General features: G+C 41.7%; 1 protein-coding gene across 44 annotated transcripts in view; it reads right to left on the minus strand.

Moving 5' to 3' along the window:
- Positions 1–23,429, minus strand: part of PTK2 (protein tyrosine kinase 2) — a 349,037-nt gene that overhangs the window by 24,744 nt on the left and 300,864 nt on the right. For all 44 annotated transcript variants that reach the window (XM_037728951.1, XM_037728934.1, XM_037728962.1 and 41 more), the window contains 4 exons: positions 19,726–19,812; positions 16,256–16,393; positions 14,624–14,755; positions 2,648–2,710 (listed from right to left, as the gene is read on the minus strand). In XM_037728951.1, the coding sequence (XP_037584879.1) occupies positions 2,648–2,710; positions 14,624–14,755; positions 16,256–16,393; positions 19,726–19,812 (420 nt within the window). The remainder of the gene's footprint in view (positions 1–2,647; positions 2,711–14,623; positions 14,756–16,255; positions 16,394–19,725; positions 19,813–23,429) is intronic.

Here is a 23,429-nt window from a genome sequence, read left to right on the forward strand (position 1 = left end):
AAAAAAAAAAAAAAAAAAAAAAAAAAGCTTCCAATAAAATTCAACCTCACTTCATGCTAAAAAAACTAAAAAAACTAGGTAATGAAGGAACATACCTCAAAATAGTAAAAGCCATCTATGACAAACCCATGGCCAACACCATACTGAACGAATGGGCAAAGGCTGGAAACATTCCCCTGAAGAACTAAAACAAGACCAGGATGCCCACTCTCACCATATCTACTCAACATTAGTACTGGAAGTCCTAGGCAAGAGAAAGAAAGAAAAGGCATCCAAACAGGAAGAGAAGAAGTCAACCTCCTGTGTTTGCAGACAGTATGATTTTATACACAGAAACCTCCACAGTTTTGGCCCAGAAGCTCCTAGATTTGATAAACCAGTGGTCTCCAATCATTTTGGCACCAGGGACAGGTTTTGTGGTGGAAGACGAATTTTTCCACAGACTGGAGGGATGGGGTGGCGGATGGTTTTGGGATGAAACTGTTCCATCTCAGATCATCAGGCATTACAGTCTCATAAGGAATGTGCAATCTAGGCCCTCACATGTGCAGTTCACAGGCCTATGAAAATCTAATGCTGCTGCTGATCTGACAGGAGGAAGAGCTCAGGCATTAATGCTGGCTGGCCTGCCACTCATCTCCTGCTGTGTGGCCTGGTTCCTAACAGGCCATGGACCAGTACCGGTGTAGGGCCTGGGGGATGGGGACCCCTGTGATAAGTAACTTTAGCAAAGTTTCAGGATACAAAACCAATGTACAAAAATCAGAAGCATTTCTCTACACCAGCAACATCCAAGCCGAATGCCAAATCAAGAATGCAATCCCCTTTAAAATAGCCACACACACAAAATACCCAGGAATACAGCTAACCAGGGAGGTGAAAGATCTCTACAACAAGAATTACAAAACACTGCTGAAAGAAATCAGAGATGATACAAACAAATGGGAAAATATTCCATGCTAATGGATAGGAAGAATTGATACTGTTGTAATGGTCATCCCACCCAAAGTGATTTACAGATTCAATGTTGGGCCTATCAAACTACCAATGACATGCTTTACAGAATTAGATAAAGCTGCACACCTAAAACCATATGATCTTTGACAATGTTTGCAAAAACAAGCAATGGGGAAAAGAGTCCCTATTCAATAAATGGTGCTGGGACAACTGGCTAGCCATATGCAGAAGAATAAAACTGGATCCCTTCCTCACTGTATACCAAAATCAACTCAAGATGAATTAAAGACTTAAATGTAAAACCTAAAACTATAAAAATTCTTGAAGAAAACCTAGGAAATACCATTCTAAACATAGGCCCTTCCAAAGATTTCATGATGAAGACACCAAAAGCAACTGCCACAAACAAAAAATTACAAATGGGACCTAATTAAACTAAATAGTTTAATTAAACTCATTTTACTTTACAGCAAAAGGAACTATCAACAGAAGAAACAGACAACCCACAGAATGGGAGAAAGTATTTGCAAGCTATGCATCTGACAAAGGTCTAATATCCAACATCTATAAGGAAGTTAAACAAACAAACAAAACCAAACAACCTCATTAAAAAGTAGGCAAAGGACATAAACAGTTTTAAAAAGGAGATTTACACATGGCCAAAAAGCATATGAAAAAATGCTCAACATCACTAATCATTAGACAAAAGCAAATCAAAAGCACAATGAAATGCCATCTCACACCACCCAGAATATCTACTATTAAAAAGTCAAAAAAGTAACAGATGCAAGGTTGTGGAGAAAAGGGAACACTTAGACCCTGCTGGTGGGAATATAAATTACTTTAGTCACTGTGGAAGCAGTGTGGTGATGTCTCAGAACTTAAAACAGAAGTAGCATTTGGCCCAGCAATCCCATTACTGGGTACACACCCAAAGGAATATAAATCTTTCTACCATAAAGACACAAGCATACTATGTTCATCACAGCACTGTTCACAACAACAAGGTCATGGAGTCAATCTAAACACCCATCAATGGTAGACTGGATAAAGAAAATGCGGTATTAATATACTATGGAATACTATGTAGCCACAAAAAGAATGAGATCATTTTCTGTGAGCAACATGGATGGAGCTAGAGGTGATTATCATTAACTGAACTAATGCAGGAACAGAAAACCAACACTGCATGTTCTCACTTATAAGTGGGAGCTAAATACTGAGTACACATGGACACAACAAAAGGAACAACAGACTCTGGAGCCTACTTGAAGGTAGGGGGTAGCAGGAGGGTGAGGATCAAAACACTGCCTATCAGGTACTACGCTTATTACTTGGGTGCCAAATGATCTATATACCAAACCCCTGCAACATGCAATTTACCTATATAACAAATCTGTACATGTACCCCAAAACTAAAATAAAAGTTAAAAAAAAAAGGCCTTTATCAGTAATAGCATGGAACATTACTATTTCTTCTATATTATTACTATATACTTTTGTATCTCAATAAAAATTCTAGGCTGTACCATCATAGATTTTCATAATCTTAGTTAAAATGTTAACTTTATTTATCGAATATTCTGTTCCCTATTATAAATATTACTAAACTTGGATATCTTACGACAAACATTGATGGTTCACGCATAGGTGAACTGGAAATCAAATCCTGGTGAAAACTCAGGCTTACCGGACCCTGAAGACTTCCATCCTCCCTGTCAATGCTGCCTCGAGAGAGTCTCACATCAGGTTTCTGAAGAAATTAAAACAAAATCAAAACAATTTCATTTTTGATTTGAAAATTATTGACGGATTCTATATTAAATTCCTTCCTTTTTAACACAGTTGTCCTCTGAATAAGAAGAGCTGAAAGTTTCCCAGTTTCAAAAAAAGTCCAGTGATGATGAACGAAGGCTGGCTGCCTTGGGAAGAAGCCCATTCCTCTCCACACACACACAGCTTACAGACTGCCACCTGTACCCTGTCCCACCCGGTGCTGGAGAACCTGCAGTCCACTTCTACTCCAAGTAGCACAGCAGGCTTTCTTCTTCACTGAGAGACCCTCAATCCCAGGATAAAAATATAAGGCATTACTTTCTGCTTCCTGACAGAATACGGCTTATATAGATTTGGCTGTCTTGCCAAAGCAGCAAATGAGTTCAGTTACGAGACTATTTTCCCACGCTACATCTAGAATATAGAAACCAACCAGAGAAATCTAGATTTTATATAAATAATGGCACAGAAATTTCACCAAATATCAGAAAAAACAAAGTAGGATATATGTCTTTATGGTGAAGGAGCAGGGCAGCAAGGCTTTTCCTCATGAAAACAACCCCGTGCTCCTGCAGTACAGGTTCTGTGGAGCCTTCAGCCACAGTGGCTCCGGCCTCCCCTTGGCCCAGGAACACTGGCCACATACTTCTGCCTGCAAAACTTCTTTCACTCTTCAAGGCGCAGCCACACACCCTTTCATGGTAGCACTTTTCCCTCTTCAAGCAGAGCTGGTTGCTTCTTAGCCTGTGCCTTACAGATATCTCTGTGTTGGCACATACCATGCAGTAATTAGTTCCCTCATTAGAGATGGAGCATCTGGATGTCTGATTTGTCTTCGTATCTCCTATTTCCCACATCTGAGCCTGCCCCTGAGAACAACATCTGCAATCAATTGCTGGGCAGGGGATGGAGAAATGAGCTTCACCTCTCCCTTCTTTTCCAATTCCAGTGCTGTAGCCCAAGCTCTCTTCATTATACCAGTTCCTACCAGTCTTTTTGCCTTCTGTTTTAACTGTCTCTAATCAAAGCCTGGGGTCAGTTGTGGGTGCCAAGGTGTAGTGGGAAGTTGGCAAAGGACACAGCCACAATTAAGGTAAGAGCAATCCTCTGATGGCACAGAGGTGAACTTTCCAGGACAGAGGCCCTGCCCGGTCCTGTGCCTACTTCTTCCCTTCCCTCTTTCCTTCCCTCCCAGGCACAGTGCCTGGAGGTAGTGAATGCTGAGGTCTGAGAACAGGTCCTACCAGGAAATGGGTGAAGGAGCTCCTGATGGCTAATCACTAAAAGGGGGTTATGGCTGATTGTTGTTAACAGTCCTCAGGGTTTCCATGTGGGAAAGGGTGAAACTTGTGTGTTGTCCCTGAATTTAGGGCAGATTTTGGATTACTTATGGAAGAACGTTCTAATAATCAGAGGCATCCTGAAAGAAAACAGGTAGTCCTGATAGCAGGGAGTAAGCAAAGAGGGCAAAAGTCACAACTTTCTTGTTATCTGTTCATTCAACAGAATTACAAAATAGCTCATGTATATCAGCCCCATAACCTTAGTTACTGGCTGGAGCGCACTCAACATATTGGTGTTGAATGAATTAACTTTCAAGCTACTACATTAAAAAAAAAGTTCCCTTTAATGTAAAAATATTCATTTAAGGCCGGCTGCGGTGGCTCACGTTTATAATCCCAGCACTCTGGGAGGCTGAGGTGGGTGGATCACGTGGTCAGGAGATCAAGACCATCCTGGCCCACACGGTAAAACACTGTCTCTACTAAAAATACAAAAAGCTTGCTGGGTGTAGTGGCATGTGCCTGTAGTACCAGCTACTCAGGAGGCAGAGATTGCAGTGAGCTCAGATTGTGCCACTGCACTCCAGCCTGGGTGACAGAGCAAAATTCTGTCTCAAAATAAATAAATAAATAAATAAATAAAAAACAATAGCTAAATATAGGTGGAAAATGACCTAAATCCTCAAATGCAGTGCTGGGTGTGGTAGCGTGTGCCTGTAATTTTAGCTATTAGGGAGGCTGAGGTGGGAGGACCCCTTGAGGCCAGGATATCAAGACCAGTCTGGGCAACATAGTGAGAACTCATATCTACAAAGAAAAAAATTTTAAAAATTAGCTGGGCATGATGGTGTGTGCCTGAGTCCCAGCTACTGGAGAAGCTGAGGTGGGAGAATGGCTTGAGCCCAGGAGCTTGAGGCCGTAGTGGGCTATCATTGCGCCACTGCACTCCAGCCTGGGTGAATGACCAAGACTCCGCTATGTTAGAACTCAATAAACCAGGAAAGTTCAGAATAAATATTTCTGAACTCTGAAGAGCATAACTTAAAATACTGTACTGTGTTTATACACACTATAATACCAAGGAACGAAAATTTAAAAAACGAATTCTTTCTGCTGATGTGATATATATATAACTAGTGCCCACACAGGGGAAGTCAAACCCAGAGGCATGCAACTGGTGACTGGGACAGAAAGTACGCTGTGTTTTTTACCAGAGAGGACTATCCCATTACATGTGGACAGCTGTGGCTGGGTGTGAAATACAGCTCAAGAGAAAATTCAGAGGGAGGTAGTCCCTGACTTCTAGGATAGAATCTTCTCTGACAGGTAAGAGAGACATGAATAGACAGAACGGAAACCAGGCAAACACACATAATACTTCAACCATTGATTCCAACTGACAAGTGAAGGGAAACTCACTGGGGTGGCCCTATTCCATGGAGAAGAACTCACAGATTCTATTCCATCGAATGCTGGGGTTCTACCACTGCCTGAATGAAGAAGCAACTTTGTGGGTCCTAAACATCCCAGATATACTTAAGAAAAATATTCCAAAACACAATGAACTTTGAGAAAATGTGCTTGAGAGAACTTCAGATTGACAATTCACAGAACATTAGTTAACATAAATATCAAGGTCAGGAAAGATTTTGGGAAGACCAAGGACTGTTCAAGCTTAAAGGAAACTCAAGAGATGTAATAAGTAAATACAACTCAAGATCCAGGACTTTTTTCTAGAAATGACTTTTTTCTGTGGACAACTGGTAAAACAAAGTCTGTTGATTAGCAAATAGTATTATATTATTGTTAATTTCCTGACATTGATAACTCGGCTGTGGTTATGTAGAACATCCCTACTTTTAGGAAATTCACAATGAACTATCTAAAAGTAAAAAGCAGGATATCTGGTATTTACTTCCAAATAATTAAAAAAAAAAAAAAACGGTATGTACAAATATGCAAAGCAAATGAGGTCAAATGTTAACAACTGGGGACTCCAGGTGAAGGGAAGGTGGGACTTCTCCGTACTATTCTTGCAACTCTTTTTTTTTGAGATGGAGTTTCGCTCTTGTTACCCAGGCTGGAGTGCAATGGCGTGATCTTGGCTCACCGCAGCCTCCGCCTCCTGGGTTCAGGCAATTCTCCTGCCTCAGCCTCCTGAGTAGCTGGGATTACAGGCACGTGCCACCATGCCCAGCTGATTTTTTTTTGTATTTTTAGTAGAGACGGGGTTTCACCATGTTGACCAGGATGGTCTTAATCTCTTGACCTTGTGATTCACCCGCCTCAGCCTCCCAAAGTGCTGGGATTACAGGCGTGAGCCACCGCACCCGGCCCTCTTGCAACTCTTAAAAAGCCTGAAACTATCCTTTCCCATCTGCCTATTCACTTGAGGGACCAGCTGGGAGCTAGATCTGCTTAGGTGTCCTGTTGAAGGGCTCTAAACATAGGGGGTGGGTGGAGGTGATCAGGTTTGACTCTACTGAAGCAGGAAGGACAACAGTCTTTTATTATTTTTAAGAGACAGGGTCTTGATCTGCTGCTCAGGTCAGACTGCAGCAGCTATTCACAGGCACAATCATGGTGCATTACAGCCTCGAATTCCTGGCCTCAGGCAATCTTCCACCTCAGTTTCTGGAGTAGCTGGGAGAGCTACAGTCTAAGAAAACAAAAGACCCAACGGGTGCAACTTATGATATGGTCATTTAATAGTTATATGATTTTGGTTATTTTAAAATATTGTATATATCCTCGGTAGTCAATAATCTAACAAAAGAAACATGCACTTACTGTAGAAAAATTAAGATACTACAAAAAATAGATGAAAAAACTACAAATCACTCAACCTTACCCTTTGGAAGTAATTATCATTACTTAATATTATGGCATAATGAATATGTAAAAGTAATTATCATCAGTTAATACTGTGGTGTAAATGTATATTTACCAACATGTAACCACATCCTAAGATTCTGCAGCCTTCATGTAATATTTATACAGAGTCAACTGACAAAACAATGCTTAAGGCTGCACAATATTCCACCGCATGAATATCATCATAAAATAGACAATGGTAGAGAAGGGTGTGAGCTGTGGCACCAGGTGGCCTGGGTTCAAATCAGGCTCCAGACCTTACAAGCTGTGTGGCCTGGGCCTCAACTGCTTCATCTCTAAAATGGAACAGTAACTGTAACCAATATACAGGATTGTTAGGAGGATGAAAGAAGTTAATATTTGCAAAGTACTAGGTTGACGCCATAAAAAAGTTAAAATAAATAGTTCTTTTACTGTTGGACATTTGGGTCATTTTCAAAATCTTTTATAAATAGGTTGTAGATAAATACCTTTATATACAAATCTCAGACTAAGCACCTGATTATTTCCCTGGGACAGATTTCTTTTTTTTTTCTTTTATAGGTGGGGCTCTCACTGTTATCCTGGCTGGTCTTAAACTCCCGTGCTCAAGTGACCTTGCTGTCCCTACAACTATACCTGGCCTGGAGCAGATTTCTAAGAAAGGAATTACTAAGTCAAAGGGTTAGAACACTTGAAAAATCTTGCTAAAAGTTTCCAAATTGCTCAAGGCTGTCCTGATTTTCACCTATGTCAGTAATATGTGATACTGACTGTATCTGTATCACTGTATTACCATTTTAAAACTCTCAACTGGCTGGTCGCGGTGGCTCACGCCTGGAATCCCCACACTTTGGGAGGCCGAGGTGGGCGGATCACCTGAGCTCGGGAGTTTGAGACCATCCTGACCAACATGGAAAAACCCTGTCTCTACTAAAAGTACAAAAAATTAGCCAGGCGTGGTGGCGCATGCCTGTAATCCCAGCTACTTGGGAGGCTGAGGCAGGAGAACTGCTTGAACCCAGGAGGTGGAGGCTGCAGTGAGCCGACATCATGCCACTGCACTCCAGCCTGGGCAACAGGGGACACATCAATAAACAGTTGAGCCTCATGTTGATATAGCTCTAGAAAACTTCAAATTTAAAGCTTATAGCTCAGTCTTTTCTCCTTTCACTATACTGTATTGCTTTCAAATCTGGAATCTGGTATGAGGGGAAAAACAAGAGAGCTGTGACCTTGCTGCATAGCAGAAGTAGGACAGCAGTCTGGCTTCAGACAAGACAGCCTCTCGCCACTTCTCGCTAGTTCCCCATCTCAGCATTTAGTTTTCATTCAGACTGACTGGATCTGCTGTGTGAGGGAAAAATACTCACATATTTCTTTCTCAAAACACAAAGTAGGCTTTATACAGATAGAGCTTTCTCATTTAAAATTAAAATTCTGTTTTTAGCATAGTACCACATTAGGAAATCATTGTGCACACAGTAATAAAAAGTAAGTTGCAAAGTTACTCTATTTTTAAGCAATGCCCAATAGGAAAGAAAGCCCAATAGGAAAGAAAGCCCTTTCAACCAACTGAGGCTCTAACTAAGGCCGCCAGCACTCTCTGGCACTTGCTTTCTAAGACAGCTTTCATAAGGTATATTTGCAGGCACAGAACTGTCAGAAAGGACAGTATCTGACCTGGGAACAAGAGAAGGGAGAATGAGGCCAGGTGTGGTGGCTGACACCTGTAATCCCAACATTTTGTGAAGTTGAGGTGGGAGAATGGCTTGAGCCCAGGAGCTTGAGACCAGCCTGGACAACACAGTGAGACCCTATCTCTATAAAAAAATTACAAAATGAGCCACGCCTGGTGGCATATGCCCGTAGTCGCAGCTACTCGGGAAGGAGGCTGAAGCAGGAGAATGGCTTGAGCCCAGGAGGTTGAGGAAGCAGTGAACTAGGACTGCGGCACTGTACTCCAGCCAGGGCCATAGAGTAAGACTTTGTCTAAATTTAAAAGAAAAAGGGGGTGGGGAGCTTGGTGTAGTACAGAGTATCTGCTGTGGGACCATGAGACCTTGGGCAAGAGTACCTGGGCTGCCGCCATAAAATACATTCTGTGCAGGGCTGTTCAGATTATGAAGAGATCCAGAGGAGAGACTCCTTACCCACTATAGTACACAAAAAGTAACAGAAATGACTCGCAATAGTAACCGTAAGAAATGATGTGTTCTCTGAAAACACAAGGGATTCAACAGACATCTGTTTTGATCTAAAATTTGGGTAATACTACTGAGAAAGCAAGTTCATTTTTCAAATGAGAACATAGCTCATCTAACAGGGTGCAGAACTGAACTTACTGAATTAAATGGCAGGACCAGAGCAGTAGGCCTGGGTAGGCCTGGGAATGAACCAGTTTATGAAGATGAAAACAGAAGATAAGCATCTTTAGACATTTTTACAGCAATTAGAAACCATAATTTTTGGACTGTCAAAATAGGCTGGCTTATATTTTTATGTCTTTTTCTAGTCAATTATTTTTAAGTTTTATAAGAATATTGGTCTCTAATGGTTTAAAAACTGCATGGCCCTTCCATGCAGTTTGAGAAGCCCTGTACTGGAAAGCTCCTTGGTCTAAGAGGACTGACAGACTTCTGATACACAGCTTCAACAACGCACTGATTAACCTAAAAGTAGGTGCCTCAGCCTGGCCTGGTAGCTGCAAGGACACAGACCAATAGCTTTGGGCCTAGCTCATGCCAGAGGGCAAGACACAGAAACAAGCTTGTAAATAGCAGACACCATGGAAACCCAACAGTAATCTTTACATATACGCAGCATAAAAAGGACCACAACGAGATATAATTATCAGTGTTAGAGTCTCTTCACCAAATGAAGGACCGTAAAGCATGTGTGTGCATATCCAGAGACCTACCTGCCACCATCACCACTCAACAGTGTCACGAGAGCTTCTACATCCAACACACACTACCTTCCAACTGATAGATGGTCAGGGTGGTCCTCATGCTACACCTGCAACAGGTGTTATTTTCAGTGTGCTAAGCTTTCCATGTAGATGTCTAAAAATCTGAATCTCCAGCCCAGACCACCTCCTCTGGGCTCTATGCCCTATATCCAGCTGCCTCCTCTGTATTCCCATTTGCATATCCAAAACGTCCAAACCTGGCATGATCATGTTTCCCTGACATAAACTCCTCATTCTGACTTCTGTTTCATTTGGTGGCACAATGTTACTTTTGGTGACACCAATGCTATGATTCCTGTCCTGGATTCTTCCTTCCTCTTGACTTCCTATACCAATTCACCAAATCTTGTGTTTTAAGTCTGTCTTCTCTGCTCCCCCCTACTTTGCCTCTTCTAGCTCAGACCCTGCTGTCACGTATTTGAATGACCACTCAACTTCTTAACAGATCTCTGCATTTCCTATCTTGCCCTCTGAGCCATCAGTCAGCAAGTCAAGGCCAAGGTGATCTTTTTTTTTTTTTTTTTTTTCCAGAGTCTCACTCTGTTGTTGTCCAGGCTGGAGTGCAGTGACACAATCTCAGCTCAATGCAACCTCTGCTTCTTGCGTTCAAGCAATTCTCCTGCTGCAGTCTCATGAGTAGCTGGGATTACAGGCGTGAGCCACTGCACTTGGCCTAAGGTGATCTTTCTAAGATGCCATCTGCTTCAAATCTTGAAAAGCATTGCCAGGCCTAAGATCAGAGAGTGACTTTGGTACCAGATGTCTCAAAATCAACTGGGGTGCTTGTTATCACTCTAGGTCCTTGGCCTCTCCAGAGCTACTGCTGTTCTCTAGTCCCGGGGAACTGAGTTTTAAAGGTCCCCTGTGACTTTTATGTACATTAAATTTTAATTTATTCATTTATAAAATAATTATGACATCTACTTCCCCCGGGTTTGTGCATTACTTGTTTTTATTTTTCATTCAACAAACATTTAGATGTTTAACACTGTATGGTGGTACATTCACCGGCTCAATAAATATTGCTTTGGTCACATCTAGCTACAGGAAGTTCTTAGAATACAGTCTTTTGAGAGGGAGTCTCACTTTGTCACCCAGGCTGGAGTGCAGTGGCATGATCTCGGCTTACAATAATCTCTGCCTGCCGGGCTCAAGTGATTCTCCTGCCTCAGCCTCCCAAGTAGCTGGGATTAGAGGCATGCTAGTTTTGTATTTTTACTATAGATTGGGTTTCACCATGTTGGCCAGGCTGGTCTGGAACTCCTGACCTCAGATGATCCATCTGCCTCAGCCTCCTCAAGTACTGGGATTACAGGTGTGAGCCACCTGTCTGGTCAGAACAGTATTTTTTTTGTGTGTCTGTCTATCATTCATATATATTTCTGTTCCTTTGTATGTATGTCTTGTAATTTTTTTGTTGGAGATTAGACATTTTAGATAACATACTGCAGGAATTCTGGGTACTTTAGGATCCAGATCCTCCTCCCTTTAGGACTTATTATTTGCTTGCTTGCTTATTTATGTATTTATTTATTTTTGCCGCAGGGTCTTGCTATGTTGCCCAGGCTAGTCTCAAACCTCTAGGCTCAAGCGATCCCCCTGCCTCAACCTTCTGAGTAGCTGAGATTACAGTCACTGTGTCTGAATGGAATATAGTCTTTTGACCCCATGACATTACCCAAATTCCAATTTCTCTTTTAAGCCTTGCTCAAATGCTATCTATACTCTGCTGCCTCCCCCAAGTCCTCCCAGTGACACACAGGGTCCTCCTCTCTACCTGATGTTCTACTTTGTCAGAGCAACATCACAGCAGTGACATTCCACAACATTTGGCAGCAAACCCTTTGTCCAAATGCAGTCATATGCAGGACCGAAATACAAGAACTCTAATTTGGAGAATTTATAACATCTACTTTTCAAAATACAAATCAATGCTATCTGGTGAAAGAGGATATCTGGACAAAAAAAAAAAAGATTTAAAATGTATGGCTAGAGAACAGTAGATATGTTCTTAGAATAGATATAATATCCAAATTAACTCACTCAGATTAGTGGCAGTAAATAATAACAAATTTCTTCCCCCCAGACAGAGTCTTACTCTGTCACCCAGGCTGGAGTGCAGTGGTGCAATCTCAGCTCAATGCAATCACTGCTTGCTGGGTTGAAGCAATTCTCAAGTCTCAATCTCCTGAGTACCTGCCCAGCTAATTTTTGTTTTTGTTTTTTTGAGACAGAGTTTTGCTCTGTTGCCTAGGCTGGAGTGCAGTGTGCCATCTTGGCTCACTGCAACCTCTGCCTTCTGGGTTCAAGTAATTCTTCTGCCTCAGCCTTCTTAGTAGCTGGGATTACAGGCATGTACTACCACACCTGGCTAATTTTTGTATTTTTAGTAGACACGAGATTTTGCCATGTTGGCCAGGCTGGTCTCGAACTTCTGAACTCAGGAGATGAGCTGGCTTCCGCCTCCTGAAGTGCTGGGATTACAGGCATGAGCCACTGTACCCGGCCTAATTTTTTTTTTTTTTTAAGTAGAGACAGGGTTTCACCATGTGGGCTAGGCTGGTCTCAAACTCAGGGCCTCAAATGATCCATCCACCTTGGCCTCCCAAAGTGCTGAGATGAACTGCAGGCATGACTGACTGTGCCAGGCCAAAAATTACTTTTTTTTTTTTTGCCATTTGTCTCACAATCTCAAGATTTGCTCTAATTTAGAAGAAAAGTTTTACCCTATGCTTGCAAAATTCTAACTTAGTTAAATTTAACACAAAGTTGGTGTGAGTGAATGTTTAACGATGCAAAGCATGAGAGGCCAGGTAAAGTTACTGGCTCAAAATTACGAATCCTGGCTTCTTTCAGCCATAATTCGATTGAGGCAACTATAGGAAAGCTGAAAGAGCTATTCAGGGTTCAAGGAGAGTGGGGAATGGCTTCTCACAGTCCTTACTTCTGAGGCTGATGGAATGGAAGTGCTGACAGCAGGGGCCGTGAAGTCTAAAAGGACCTTTGTGTCAAGTAACATACAGAGATTGCTCTGTCCCACCACTTCCTCTCTGTCCCCAAGGGACTTCTGAAGGGTTTTTCAATAAGGTTGCCTGAAGAAAGATATTTCTCATGTGTATCACATCCGGGAGGAAGTTCACATCACTCATAAATGCCAGGAAGGCAAATCTTAGCTGTTGTGTTACACAGCCTGCAGTGGCAAGATGTAATAGTTTCTGTATGTAAGCTGACACTGAAACAGGAGCCGTTTCTGGTTAAACAATGTGGTAATGCAAAAACCAAACAAATGCTCACATTTCTGAGCCCATAATGACTATTAAAATTTTAGAGAAATTTATCCCTAAACGATAATTTAAAAAGCAAATAACCCATTATTGCAAGTTTTTTTTTTTTTTTCTTAAAAAGACAGAGTCTTGCTCTGCGGCCCAGGGCCTCTCTGGGTCTCTATTTCCTGATCTGCTAAAATGAAGATAATAAAGGGACTGGTCCACATTCCTTGATCCTCATTTCCAAAATCTAAAAAGTGCTAAAAATGTTAACTGTGTTTTTTTTGTTTGTTTATTTGTTTTGTGAGACAGAGTCTCTCTCTGTCATCGCCCAGGCTGCAGTGCAGTGGTGCAATCTCGGCTCACTGCAACCTCCACCTCCTGTGTTTAAGAAATTCTCTACCTCAGCCTCCCAAACACATGAGATTACAGACATGTGCCACCACACTCGGGTAATTTTTGTATTTTTAGTAGAGATGGGGTTTCACCATCTTGACCAGTCTGGTCTTGAACTTCTGATCTCGTGAGCCACCCGCCTCGGCCTTCCAAAGTGCTGGGATTAAAGAATGTGCTTTTTCATGTTTGAAAAAAACGAATGTGGTAGTAAAACCTGAACAGATGAGGCATTTTATAATCTTTATTTAACTGTTAATGTGATTATTTCCATTTTGCTATAGAAACCCTAGTGATTTTAACTCTGGGATGCTATTAGAGTCTTAAATAGTGTATAATGTTCACCATATTACACTAACATTTTAGTATTTTAAAAATACTGAATTCTGAAACACACCTGGCCCTTAAGGGTTTCGGATGCAGGATTTTGGATCTGTCATAGTGCAGTGGCACAATCGTAGCTTACCGTAATCTAGAACTCCTGGACTCAAACAATCCTCCTGTCTTAGTCTCCCAAGTATCTGGGACTACATGTGTAAGCCACAACGTTTGGCTAATTTTTATTTTTTTGTAGAGACAGGGTATTGCTATGTTGCCCGTGATGGTCTTGAACTCCAGTGATCCTCCTGCCTTGGCCTCCCAAAGCGCTGGGATTACAGGCATGAGCCACCACATCCAGCTATATTACTGCATGTTTTTTATTTTTTTTGAGATAGCATTTTGCTCTTGTTGCCCAGGCTGGAGTGCAGTGGTGTAATCTCGGCTCACTTCAACCTCTGCCTCCTGGTTCAAGTGATTCTCCTGCCTCAGTCTCCCAAACAGCTGGGATTACAGGCACACTCACTATCCCCAGCTACTTTTTGTGTTTTTAGTAGAGACAGGGTTTCACCATGCTGGCCAGGCTAGTCTTGAACTCCTGACCTCAGGTGATCTGCCTGCCTCAACCTCCCAAAGTGCTGGGATCACAGGTGTGAGCCACTGTGGCCTGGCTTATTGCAAGTTTTAAGGAGTAGCTGTAAAACTAGCTCTCCTTCCTTGAAAGATACCATTTTGCAATAATTCGCAATATAGTAGACTGTAAAAGGGTCTAAAAAGTTGAAGAAGCCTTTCTGAAACACAATTACCAGAAATCTTTCCTCTTTTTCCAGCCAGCGCTGATCTTCTTCCATTTCCTGTTGCTGTCGGATTAGCCGCTCTTCCATCAGGTGGGTTGGCAACACTTGCCCCATCCCTCGCAGGTCCAATGCTGTAGAGTCCTGAAAGAAGGGTGGAAAACAGCAAGTCCAGTCTCCTAAGTCTGTTCCTATGCTCCCACACTGTTTTATGTGTCATTCAAGAAAAGATAAGCAAAACAGCAAGTGTGGTGGAAATAGGATCTCTCACAGTGTGCTTGCGGGGGTAACTTTTCTAGAGGGTGCGATTTAATGTGTGTCAAGCATCTTTAAAAAGTATACAATCCTTTAGCTCACAGATTCACTTGTAGGGGTCTATTTTAAAGAAATAACACAAGATATGTGCAAAGAATACGTTGTTACCTATATTAAAAAGTAGAAACAATCCGGAAGTAACAGAAGGCTGAAATATGATACATGTTACAGAGTATCAAATATTACATAGAAGAACAGGAATCAGCAGACAACTATAGATACTCTTTCGTTCAAATAATTAATTTTTTTTTCTTTTTAATGAGATGGGGGTCTTGCTATGTTGCCCAGGCTGGTCTCAAACTCCTGGGTTCAAGTTAGCCTCCTACCTCAGACTCCTGAGTAGATGGAACTATGGGCATCTGTTACTGTACCCAGTTCAAAATTTTAAAATCTAGGAGTAGTTCTTGGTTTTATCAGGAAAATTTGGTAAAAATTAACATGGTCCAAAGAACTGAATGCTCTGTCTTCCATGTATGCTGATTATATTCAACTTAGGGATCTGTCTTTCAAGTAAATGGACTAATGATTTTAGCATTGCTCCTTGGGTATTTCTTTTAGTTAATAAAAAGTTCATGAAACCAGGAACCATTTGAGTAGATGGGGTATCCTGGCCTTTGAATTAAGTCATTAAAATTGGGCTGGGTGTCGTGGCTCATGCCTGTAATCCCAGCACTTTGGGAGGCTGAGGCGGGCAGATCACTTGAGGTCAGGAGTTCAAGATCAGCCTGGCCAACATGGTAAAACCCCATCTCTACCTAAAAACACAAAAATTAGCTGGGCGTGGTGACTCCTGACTGTAATCCCAGCTGCTCGGGAGGCTGAGGCAGGAGAATTGCTGAATCTGGGAGGTGGAGGTTGCAGTGAGCTGAGATCGTGTCACTGTAGTTGAGCCTGGGCAACAGAGTAAGACTCTGTCTCAAAAAAAAAAAAAAAAAAGTCATTAAAATCAATAAATCTTAGGATTTAGAAATAAAAGGTGCCTTAAGCCATGCTTTATTACCTTTTTTTCTTCTTGAGACAGGCTCTTGCTCTGTTCCCCAGGCTGGAGCACAGTGGCAAGATCGTGGCAAGATCATGGCTCACTGCAGCCCCGACCTCCTAAGCTCAAAAGATCCTCTTACTCCAGCCTCCTGAGTAGCTAGGACTACAGGCATATACCACAATACATGGCTAATTTTCTATTTTTTGTAAAGACAGGGTGTCACTGTGTTGCCCAGGCTGGTCTCAAACTCTTGGGCTCAAGCAATCCTCCTACCTCAGCCTCCTAAAGTACCCAGCTTTGCCATGTTTTATAAGTTAACAAACTGAAGCCCAAGACACCTGATTTACCTCCACATTGGGCTGCCACACTGATATCTCCTGAGGTCTATGATTCCATGAATCTGCTTGGTCCAAAAGAGATGCCTGACCTGGATAGATGCTGCCAGCCATAGCTGTTACTCCATGTGAACCAGGGTAGCCAGAGACCTGTGAATGAGTTAGGAGGCAAGGTAATGTTCGACTATAACATCTGTATAGTTCCGCTTCACACACAAAGGAAACTAAGATTGCAGAGAATACTGTGGTAGGCAGATTTACAGCCTCCCACAAAGATACCCATGTTCTAAGCCCTTGAACGTGTGAATGTTTCCTCACATGGCAAAAGAGACTTTGCAGATGTGGCAAGGACCTTGGGATGGGAGGGTATCCAGGATATCTGAGTGACTTCGATGTCATTACAAGGCTCCTTAAAAGTGTAAGAGGGAAGCATAAGAGGAGAGAGGGATATGGGATCACTGAAGAATGGTCAGAGAGAGTTAATTCTGCTGGCTCGGAACATGGAGCAAGGGGACCATGAAGCAAGGCAAGCAGGTGGCCTACAGAAGCTGATAAGGCAAGGAAATGGACTCTCAACTAAAGTCTCAAGAAAGGAGATTTGTTATGGCTGAATTAGAGAGCTAATGCAAATATATACTAGACAATAAGAAATTGTTTCTTTGGAATTTCACACTTACTGAAATAACAAGGGCAGATCATTCCTGGATGCAAAAGCAATAGGAAGCCACAAAAATGGCTGTGCCATGCTATCCTATAGAAATCCCCTTTCCTGCCCAACCAACCAGTACCCCCCAACATGAATAACAACAACAACAACAACAGCAGCAAACACACACACCAAAAACTCCCAAATGTTTGTTCTCTAATGAACTAGGTGCTGATGGTAGGACAAGTTGTACCTTATAAGTCCTAAGTTCTAACAATGATGACTAAGGCAGAGAGAAGACATTCAGTTGGACACAGAGAAAAACTTCAAGGCAGAGGGAAAATAAGAAGAGTTTCTTTACATGGTTCCCTCTCTCAATAAGGAGAAAGATAGAGAACAGACTTGGTACTAATTTCCACACCTCATAAGGCTAGTGTTACATGGTTGGAGGTTGTCAGTTAACTTTTTAGTGAGATAAAGCACAGCCAAAACTGTATTTCCAAATATCAACACATCTTTCAACAAAGGTTTTGTACATTTATTAGTTCTCTATGCATTAATTTATTCCAAAATTCCATATGGACAATATGGAATTAAAGAATTTTCAAGTAAGATATACAGTTAGTTCTTAAAGTTTGAATGAAAATATCTTAATAAAAACTGCTACTAAATGCAAAATGCTACATCATGAGTCTTGGTGAAAAGGGACATATTATGGCTAGAAAATATTTAGGAATTTTCACAACAAGGAGCTTTAAAATGGTCTAAGGCAGTTTTCTACATAATACTAACCATATAAAAGGATCTCTTTAGGTTAAACATGAAGTAACATAGCTGGTCTCATTTACAAGACAGGAAAATTTGGTCTTGGGAGCGGTTAATCATACATGAGTTCAATGAAAAAAAAAATCTTTTACTTAATTCTCTATTCACTCATTACTACACCGTTAAGCCCTAAGTTCTTTTTTTTTTTTTTTGAGACGGAGTTTCACTCTTGTTACCCAGGCTGGGGTGCAATGGCGGGATCTCGGCTCACCGCAACCTCCGCCTCCTGGGTTCAGGCAATTTTTCTGCCTCAGCCTCCTCAGTAGCTGGGATTACAGGCACGCGCCACCATGCCCAGCTGATTTTTTGTATTTTTAGTAGAGACGGGGTTTCACCATGTTGACCAGGATGGTCTCGATCTCTTGACCTCGTGATCCACCCGCCTCGGCCTCCCAAAGTGCTGGGATTACAGGCTTGAGCCACCGCGCCCGGCCAGTCCTAAGTTCTTAAAGTACTGTTCTAAGCACTTAAAGTAGAGACAAGTCCCCATTCTCAGGGGCTTCCACTGCATTGGTGACAGCCAGCCAGCAACAAACATACACATTAGAGTTTCAAATCTTGACAGTGCCATAGACCAAGCCTGCTAGGACACAAAGAAAACTGTCTCTCTGCTAACAGTCTGTCTCATTAAGCAGGTGCTGTCATGTTCTGTCTCAACAATGCTGGTATTCAATTCCCACTCAAGGCCAATTCACTTTCCATACCAGCCAGGCACAGGCTCAGGGGCTGTTCCCCTGGGGCCCATCTGCTTGTTTGCCAGAGCTCAGGGTCTCTTAGCAATCACAGAGATGGGTTTTCTTTCTTTAAGCCACTACATATCTCCCATTGCTCTGACCCTTGTGCTGGGCCAGGGTTCTCACTTCTTCACTTATAGAACTGGTAGTAATCAAAACTGACACAGGGCCCTGTGAGCCCCTACCGTGAGAAAAGAGAGTACTGTACCTTACTTGTCTTCATATTCCCAGTATATAGAATAGTAATAGGCAGAAAGTAGATGAACATTCAGTGCCACCCTGCTGAATGAACGGACAGGTGCCCTAGAAAACTCAAATAATTCACTCCTCTGCCAGGCAAGTGGCCATCTCAGAACAGTGTCTCCCAAAACATAAGTCTGAGTCATCTGCCTCAGAATCCACTGAGGAAGAGGTGTTAATTTAAACCATGCTCTCAACAACTCTGTGAAGCAGATAGGAAAGGCAAGTACTGACACCCTCATTAGGACCTTGATTCCTAGACATTACAATGAGAAAAAAAAAGCTAAGCCCTAAAAAACACACTGTATATGACCTATTTATATAAAATTCTAGAACAGACTGAAGCTCTGATACTAGAAGTGAGAAGAGCAGTTGCTCCTGGGGCAGGAGGTGCCTGATGGGAAGGGGCACAAAGGAACAGCCAGAGTCAGAGATACTCTGCATCCTGAAGTGGGGATGGGATGCACTGGGGTATGTATCTGTTGGAACAAAGACCAGTGCATTGTGAGGTAAACCGCAGTAAAAGTTAATTACCTTTTTCTCAAAAACAAATGAATTGTTTACTTTGTGTCAGGTCCTTTTCTTTCAAGGATAATTTTTTTCTAATTTGTACAGGGTATTTGTCTATAAATCTAACACTTTTCACACTTGTCTGTATAGTATTTCATCTGGTTTCTGTAAATTTTGAATTTTATTCTTGCCTTCCAGAAAAACTGTCCAGTTCAGTATTACCTCTAAAGAGTATGTGCCCACTGGCTTCATCTTGTCCTTTGCCATAGCAAGTGGATGAAAAAGCACCTAAGAACCGCAGCAGGGCCTGGTCCTGCCCACTTGAAGACAGAGTAAAAAACAAATGCCTTCTGCGTGGGGTGTTAAGATAACATTCACTCAGTGATTACCGTAACCGCTTTCTCAGCTTTCTATCAGCCAAATCATACTCCTAAGTACACAAATAAGAATATGCACAATGTACTTCTCTAGCACAAAAGTGCTAAATAATCAAATAACACATTTTTTCTCTGTAATGACTGGCATACCTGGTAATGATTGGTTTGCACCATGTGCTGTGGGCTGGGATAAAATCCTTCGCTGGATCTCGGACTAGGATAACCTGGTCTGCTGGGCTGTAAAATCAACAGAGCATCACATGAATGAACCTTTGATTTTGGTAAACCTGTGCTTTATAAATAGAAAAACATATTTTTCTAATAGCGCTTAGTTGAAAAGAATGATTAAAAGGTGCTAAAACATTTCAATGGGGAAGGAACAGTTTTTTCAACAAACGATGCTGGGGCAACTGGATAGCTACATGTGAAAAACTGAAGTTTGACCTCTTCCTCCCAACACACACAAAAATTAACTCAAAATGGATTACGGATCTAAATGAAAAGTTAAAAACTCTAAGATTCTTAGAAGAAAACACAAGAGTAAATCTTGGGCAAGGTGTGGAAGCTCATGCCTGTAATCCCAGCACTTTAGAAGGCTGAGGCAGGTGGATCACTTCAGGTCAGGAGTTTAAAATCAGTCAGGCCAATCTGTTGGGAATGTAAAATGGTGCAGTCACTATGGAGGACAGTATGGCTATTCCTTAAAAATTAAACATAGAACTAGCATATGATCCAGCAATTCTACTTTCAGGTATATATAACAGAGAAATAAAAATATATATCCACACAAAAACATGTACACCAGCTACTCAGGAGGCCAAAGTGGGAGGGTCACTTGAGCCCAGGAATTAGAGGTCAGCCTGGGCAACACAGTGAGACTGTGTCTTTAAAAAAAAAAAAAAGTTAAACACAAACATGTACATGAATGTTCTTAACAGCATTATTCATAATAGCTAAAAAGGGGGAATAGTCCACGTCCATCAACTGATAAATGAATAAACAAAATGCTGTGAATCTATAAAAGGAATATAGTTTATACTCAAAGGGAATGAAATACTGGCACATGCTACAACATGGATGAACTTTCGAAACATTCTAAGTGAAAAAAGCCAGTCACAAAGCACAACATATGATTTCATTAATGAAATATCTAGAATAGGAAAGATATCATTCACATAGACAAGGACATAAGCAAGTACATAAGTGGTTGCCAGGCGTTGAAAGGAGGAGGAAATAGGGGAAGATTGCTAATGGGTACAGGGTTTCATTTTGAGGGTGATAAATATGTGCTAGGCCAGGCATTATGGCTCATACCTGTAATCCTAGCACTTTAGGAGGGCGAGGTGGGTGGATCACTTGAGCCCAGGAGTTTGAGACTGGCCTGGACAGTGAGACATCGTCTCTACTAAACAAAAGTCCTAAAATTGACTGTGGTGATGGTTGCACAACTCTGAATATACTAAGAAACATTGAATTGTACTTCATTCATTTATTTGAGACAGTGTCTTGCTCTGTTGCATAGGCTGGAGTGCAGTGTACAATCCTGGCTCACTGCAACCACTGCTTCCTAGGTAGTGAGCGACTCTTGTGCCTCAGCCTCTCAAGTAGCTGGGATTACGGGCATTTGTCACCTCACCAGAATAATTTTTGTATTTACAGTAGAGACAGGGTTTCGCCACGTTGGCCAGGCTGGTCTCAAACTCCTGGCCCTAAATGATCCGCCTGCCACGACCCCCCAAAGTGTTGGGATTACAGGCATGAGCCACTGCACCCAGCCGAACTGCACACTTTCAATGGATAAACTGTATGGTATGTAAATTGTATCGAAATAAAGCTATTGAAGTATCATTAATAACAAAATGGGATACTGAATATTCTGAGCCTGAGGGACCCAAATGCTCTCTGTCCAGTAGTCTGCGACCTGGAGAGAATGCATTTGTGTTCTATTGTTTGGCTAATTCCTGGTTGTGTGACTGTGGTCAAGTGACGCAACTGACTGGCTTCTAGTTCCTCATGCATAAGATGGGGGGTGAGCTAGAGGATCTCTAAAGTCACTTCCAGGTCTTAAATTCTCATTTTGTTTGTGGGACAAATGAATTCAAAGTTCACAGTGAAAGAACAATTTAGTCTGAAACAGAAGGCTGAAAGAAGTCAATAAATTCTAAAACTTGGGGGATTTAACAAGGTGGAAGCCCGTTATTCTCTAGCTAAAGTAAGTCCAGAATTAAAGGAGATGGATTTAAGTCTTAACAAGCTTAGGAAAGAAAACGGCGTAGTGCCTGTGTGTCTCTCCCACAGTGCTGGGTGAACACACACTTTGCTCTAGTTAGGTCCAGAGCACGTTCTGGTCTCTAAAATCAGTCTCATTTTCCCCACAGCTTTGCTTATGCTGTCCCCCTGCCTGGAATGTCTCCTCCATCCATCTGTAGAACACTTCTGATCCTTTCAGTCAATTAGATGTTCCTTCATGCAGCAGCTCCTCATTTTGCCAGTGTAACATAAATATATGTCCCCTGCTCTCCTAAGGAGGCCTTTTTCAAACCCAACCTTGGGTTGCAGGTACTTTTGCGCTTGCTCTAGCCCTGCTATTGTAAGCCATTAAATTCCTGAGGGTGAAAAACCCTTCCTTTTCGTTTCAAACAGTGCTCTGGATAGTTTACTCTAAACATAACTAATTAAGAACATGAATTCCCCCAAAGACGCCACGAACAGGAAAAGGGTATAAAGGGAACATTCTAGGTTTTTCTCTACTCTGTGTGCTAGGGTGGCAATTTTCCAAAGTGTGTTCTGCAAAGTGGTTTTGTTAAAAGAGGTTTTTTTTTTAAAAAAAAAAGAGTCTGGCCAGCTTTGTACTTGTTTTAAAGATATGTGTTAGTATGTAAGCATTAATAATGGTTGCAGGGGAAAGGGTTTCCTGAATTGAATGGTCTTAGAGTCCAAGAATGGAAGGAGGCAGAGCCGGGAACTGGAACAATAAACAGAGCTGACAGTTGCCCAGTGATGCACTCCTGATAAATTCAGGGGAAAAAAAAAAAGTTGCAATTTACTCTGTATTCTGTCTGTACTAAACTATGTCCTTTACATACAATTGGATAATTCTGATCACCACATTGTTATGAAACAATATTATAACTCCTATTTTACAGAGTCTCAGATAAATTGGGCAATCTAAATAGGGGCATATGGGTGGTAATGGTAAAACTGCCTGACTCCAAAATCTGCTGTGCCAAGATGCTATTTTATGACAAGCGTACTTCTGACTCAGCAAATAAAAAGGAACATACAAAACAAACAGATCAGAGAATGGCAAAAGCAATGTAAAACATCTCACAGTGATGCAAAGTCTTAACTGGGTAGCAAATAACACAAGGTTCCATTTCAAAATAAAAAACAACAGGTAAAAAGTTGAAAATACGTCTCATGATAGACAAAACATTTGCACAAAGGACACCACAAAATCAAATGTTGCTAACCAACAGCCGTGGAGAGTGCAAATGTATTGGTAAAACAGCTCTGCTTCTGTTCTCTACAAATCGTAAGTTAGCATGGTGGTTAAGAGAATGCCAGTGTTCACAGTTAGGGTGCTTCAGCTCTCTGTGCCTCCCTACTGTCAATAACAAAAGGAGTACAATAACCAGCAGCTGCCTCCTGGAGCTGCCATAAAGATTAAATACATTAATGTATGTCAAGATCTTTGAAAACGGCTTTCATACAAGTCCAAAAGTGTCACCTGCTAGCAAGTACTATGAGTTAGCAGAGTAATGACACCTCCTCCTCCAAGAGAGAAACTTGGATTTTAAAAAAGCAAAATAATGGCACAGGGAATTTTTGCTGAAATTCTCCCAAGTGAGGAA

This window comes from Cebus imitator, unplaced genomic scaffold (assembly GCF_001604975.1).
Source record: "Cebus imitator isolate Cc_AM_T3 unplaced genomic scaffold, Cebus_imitator-1.0 Scaffold284, whole genome shotgun sequence".
Classification (NCBI taxonomy): Eukaryota; Metazoa; Chordata; class Mammalia; order Primates; family Cebidae; genus Cebus; species Cebus imitator.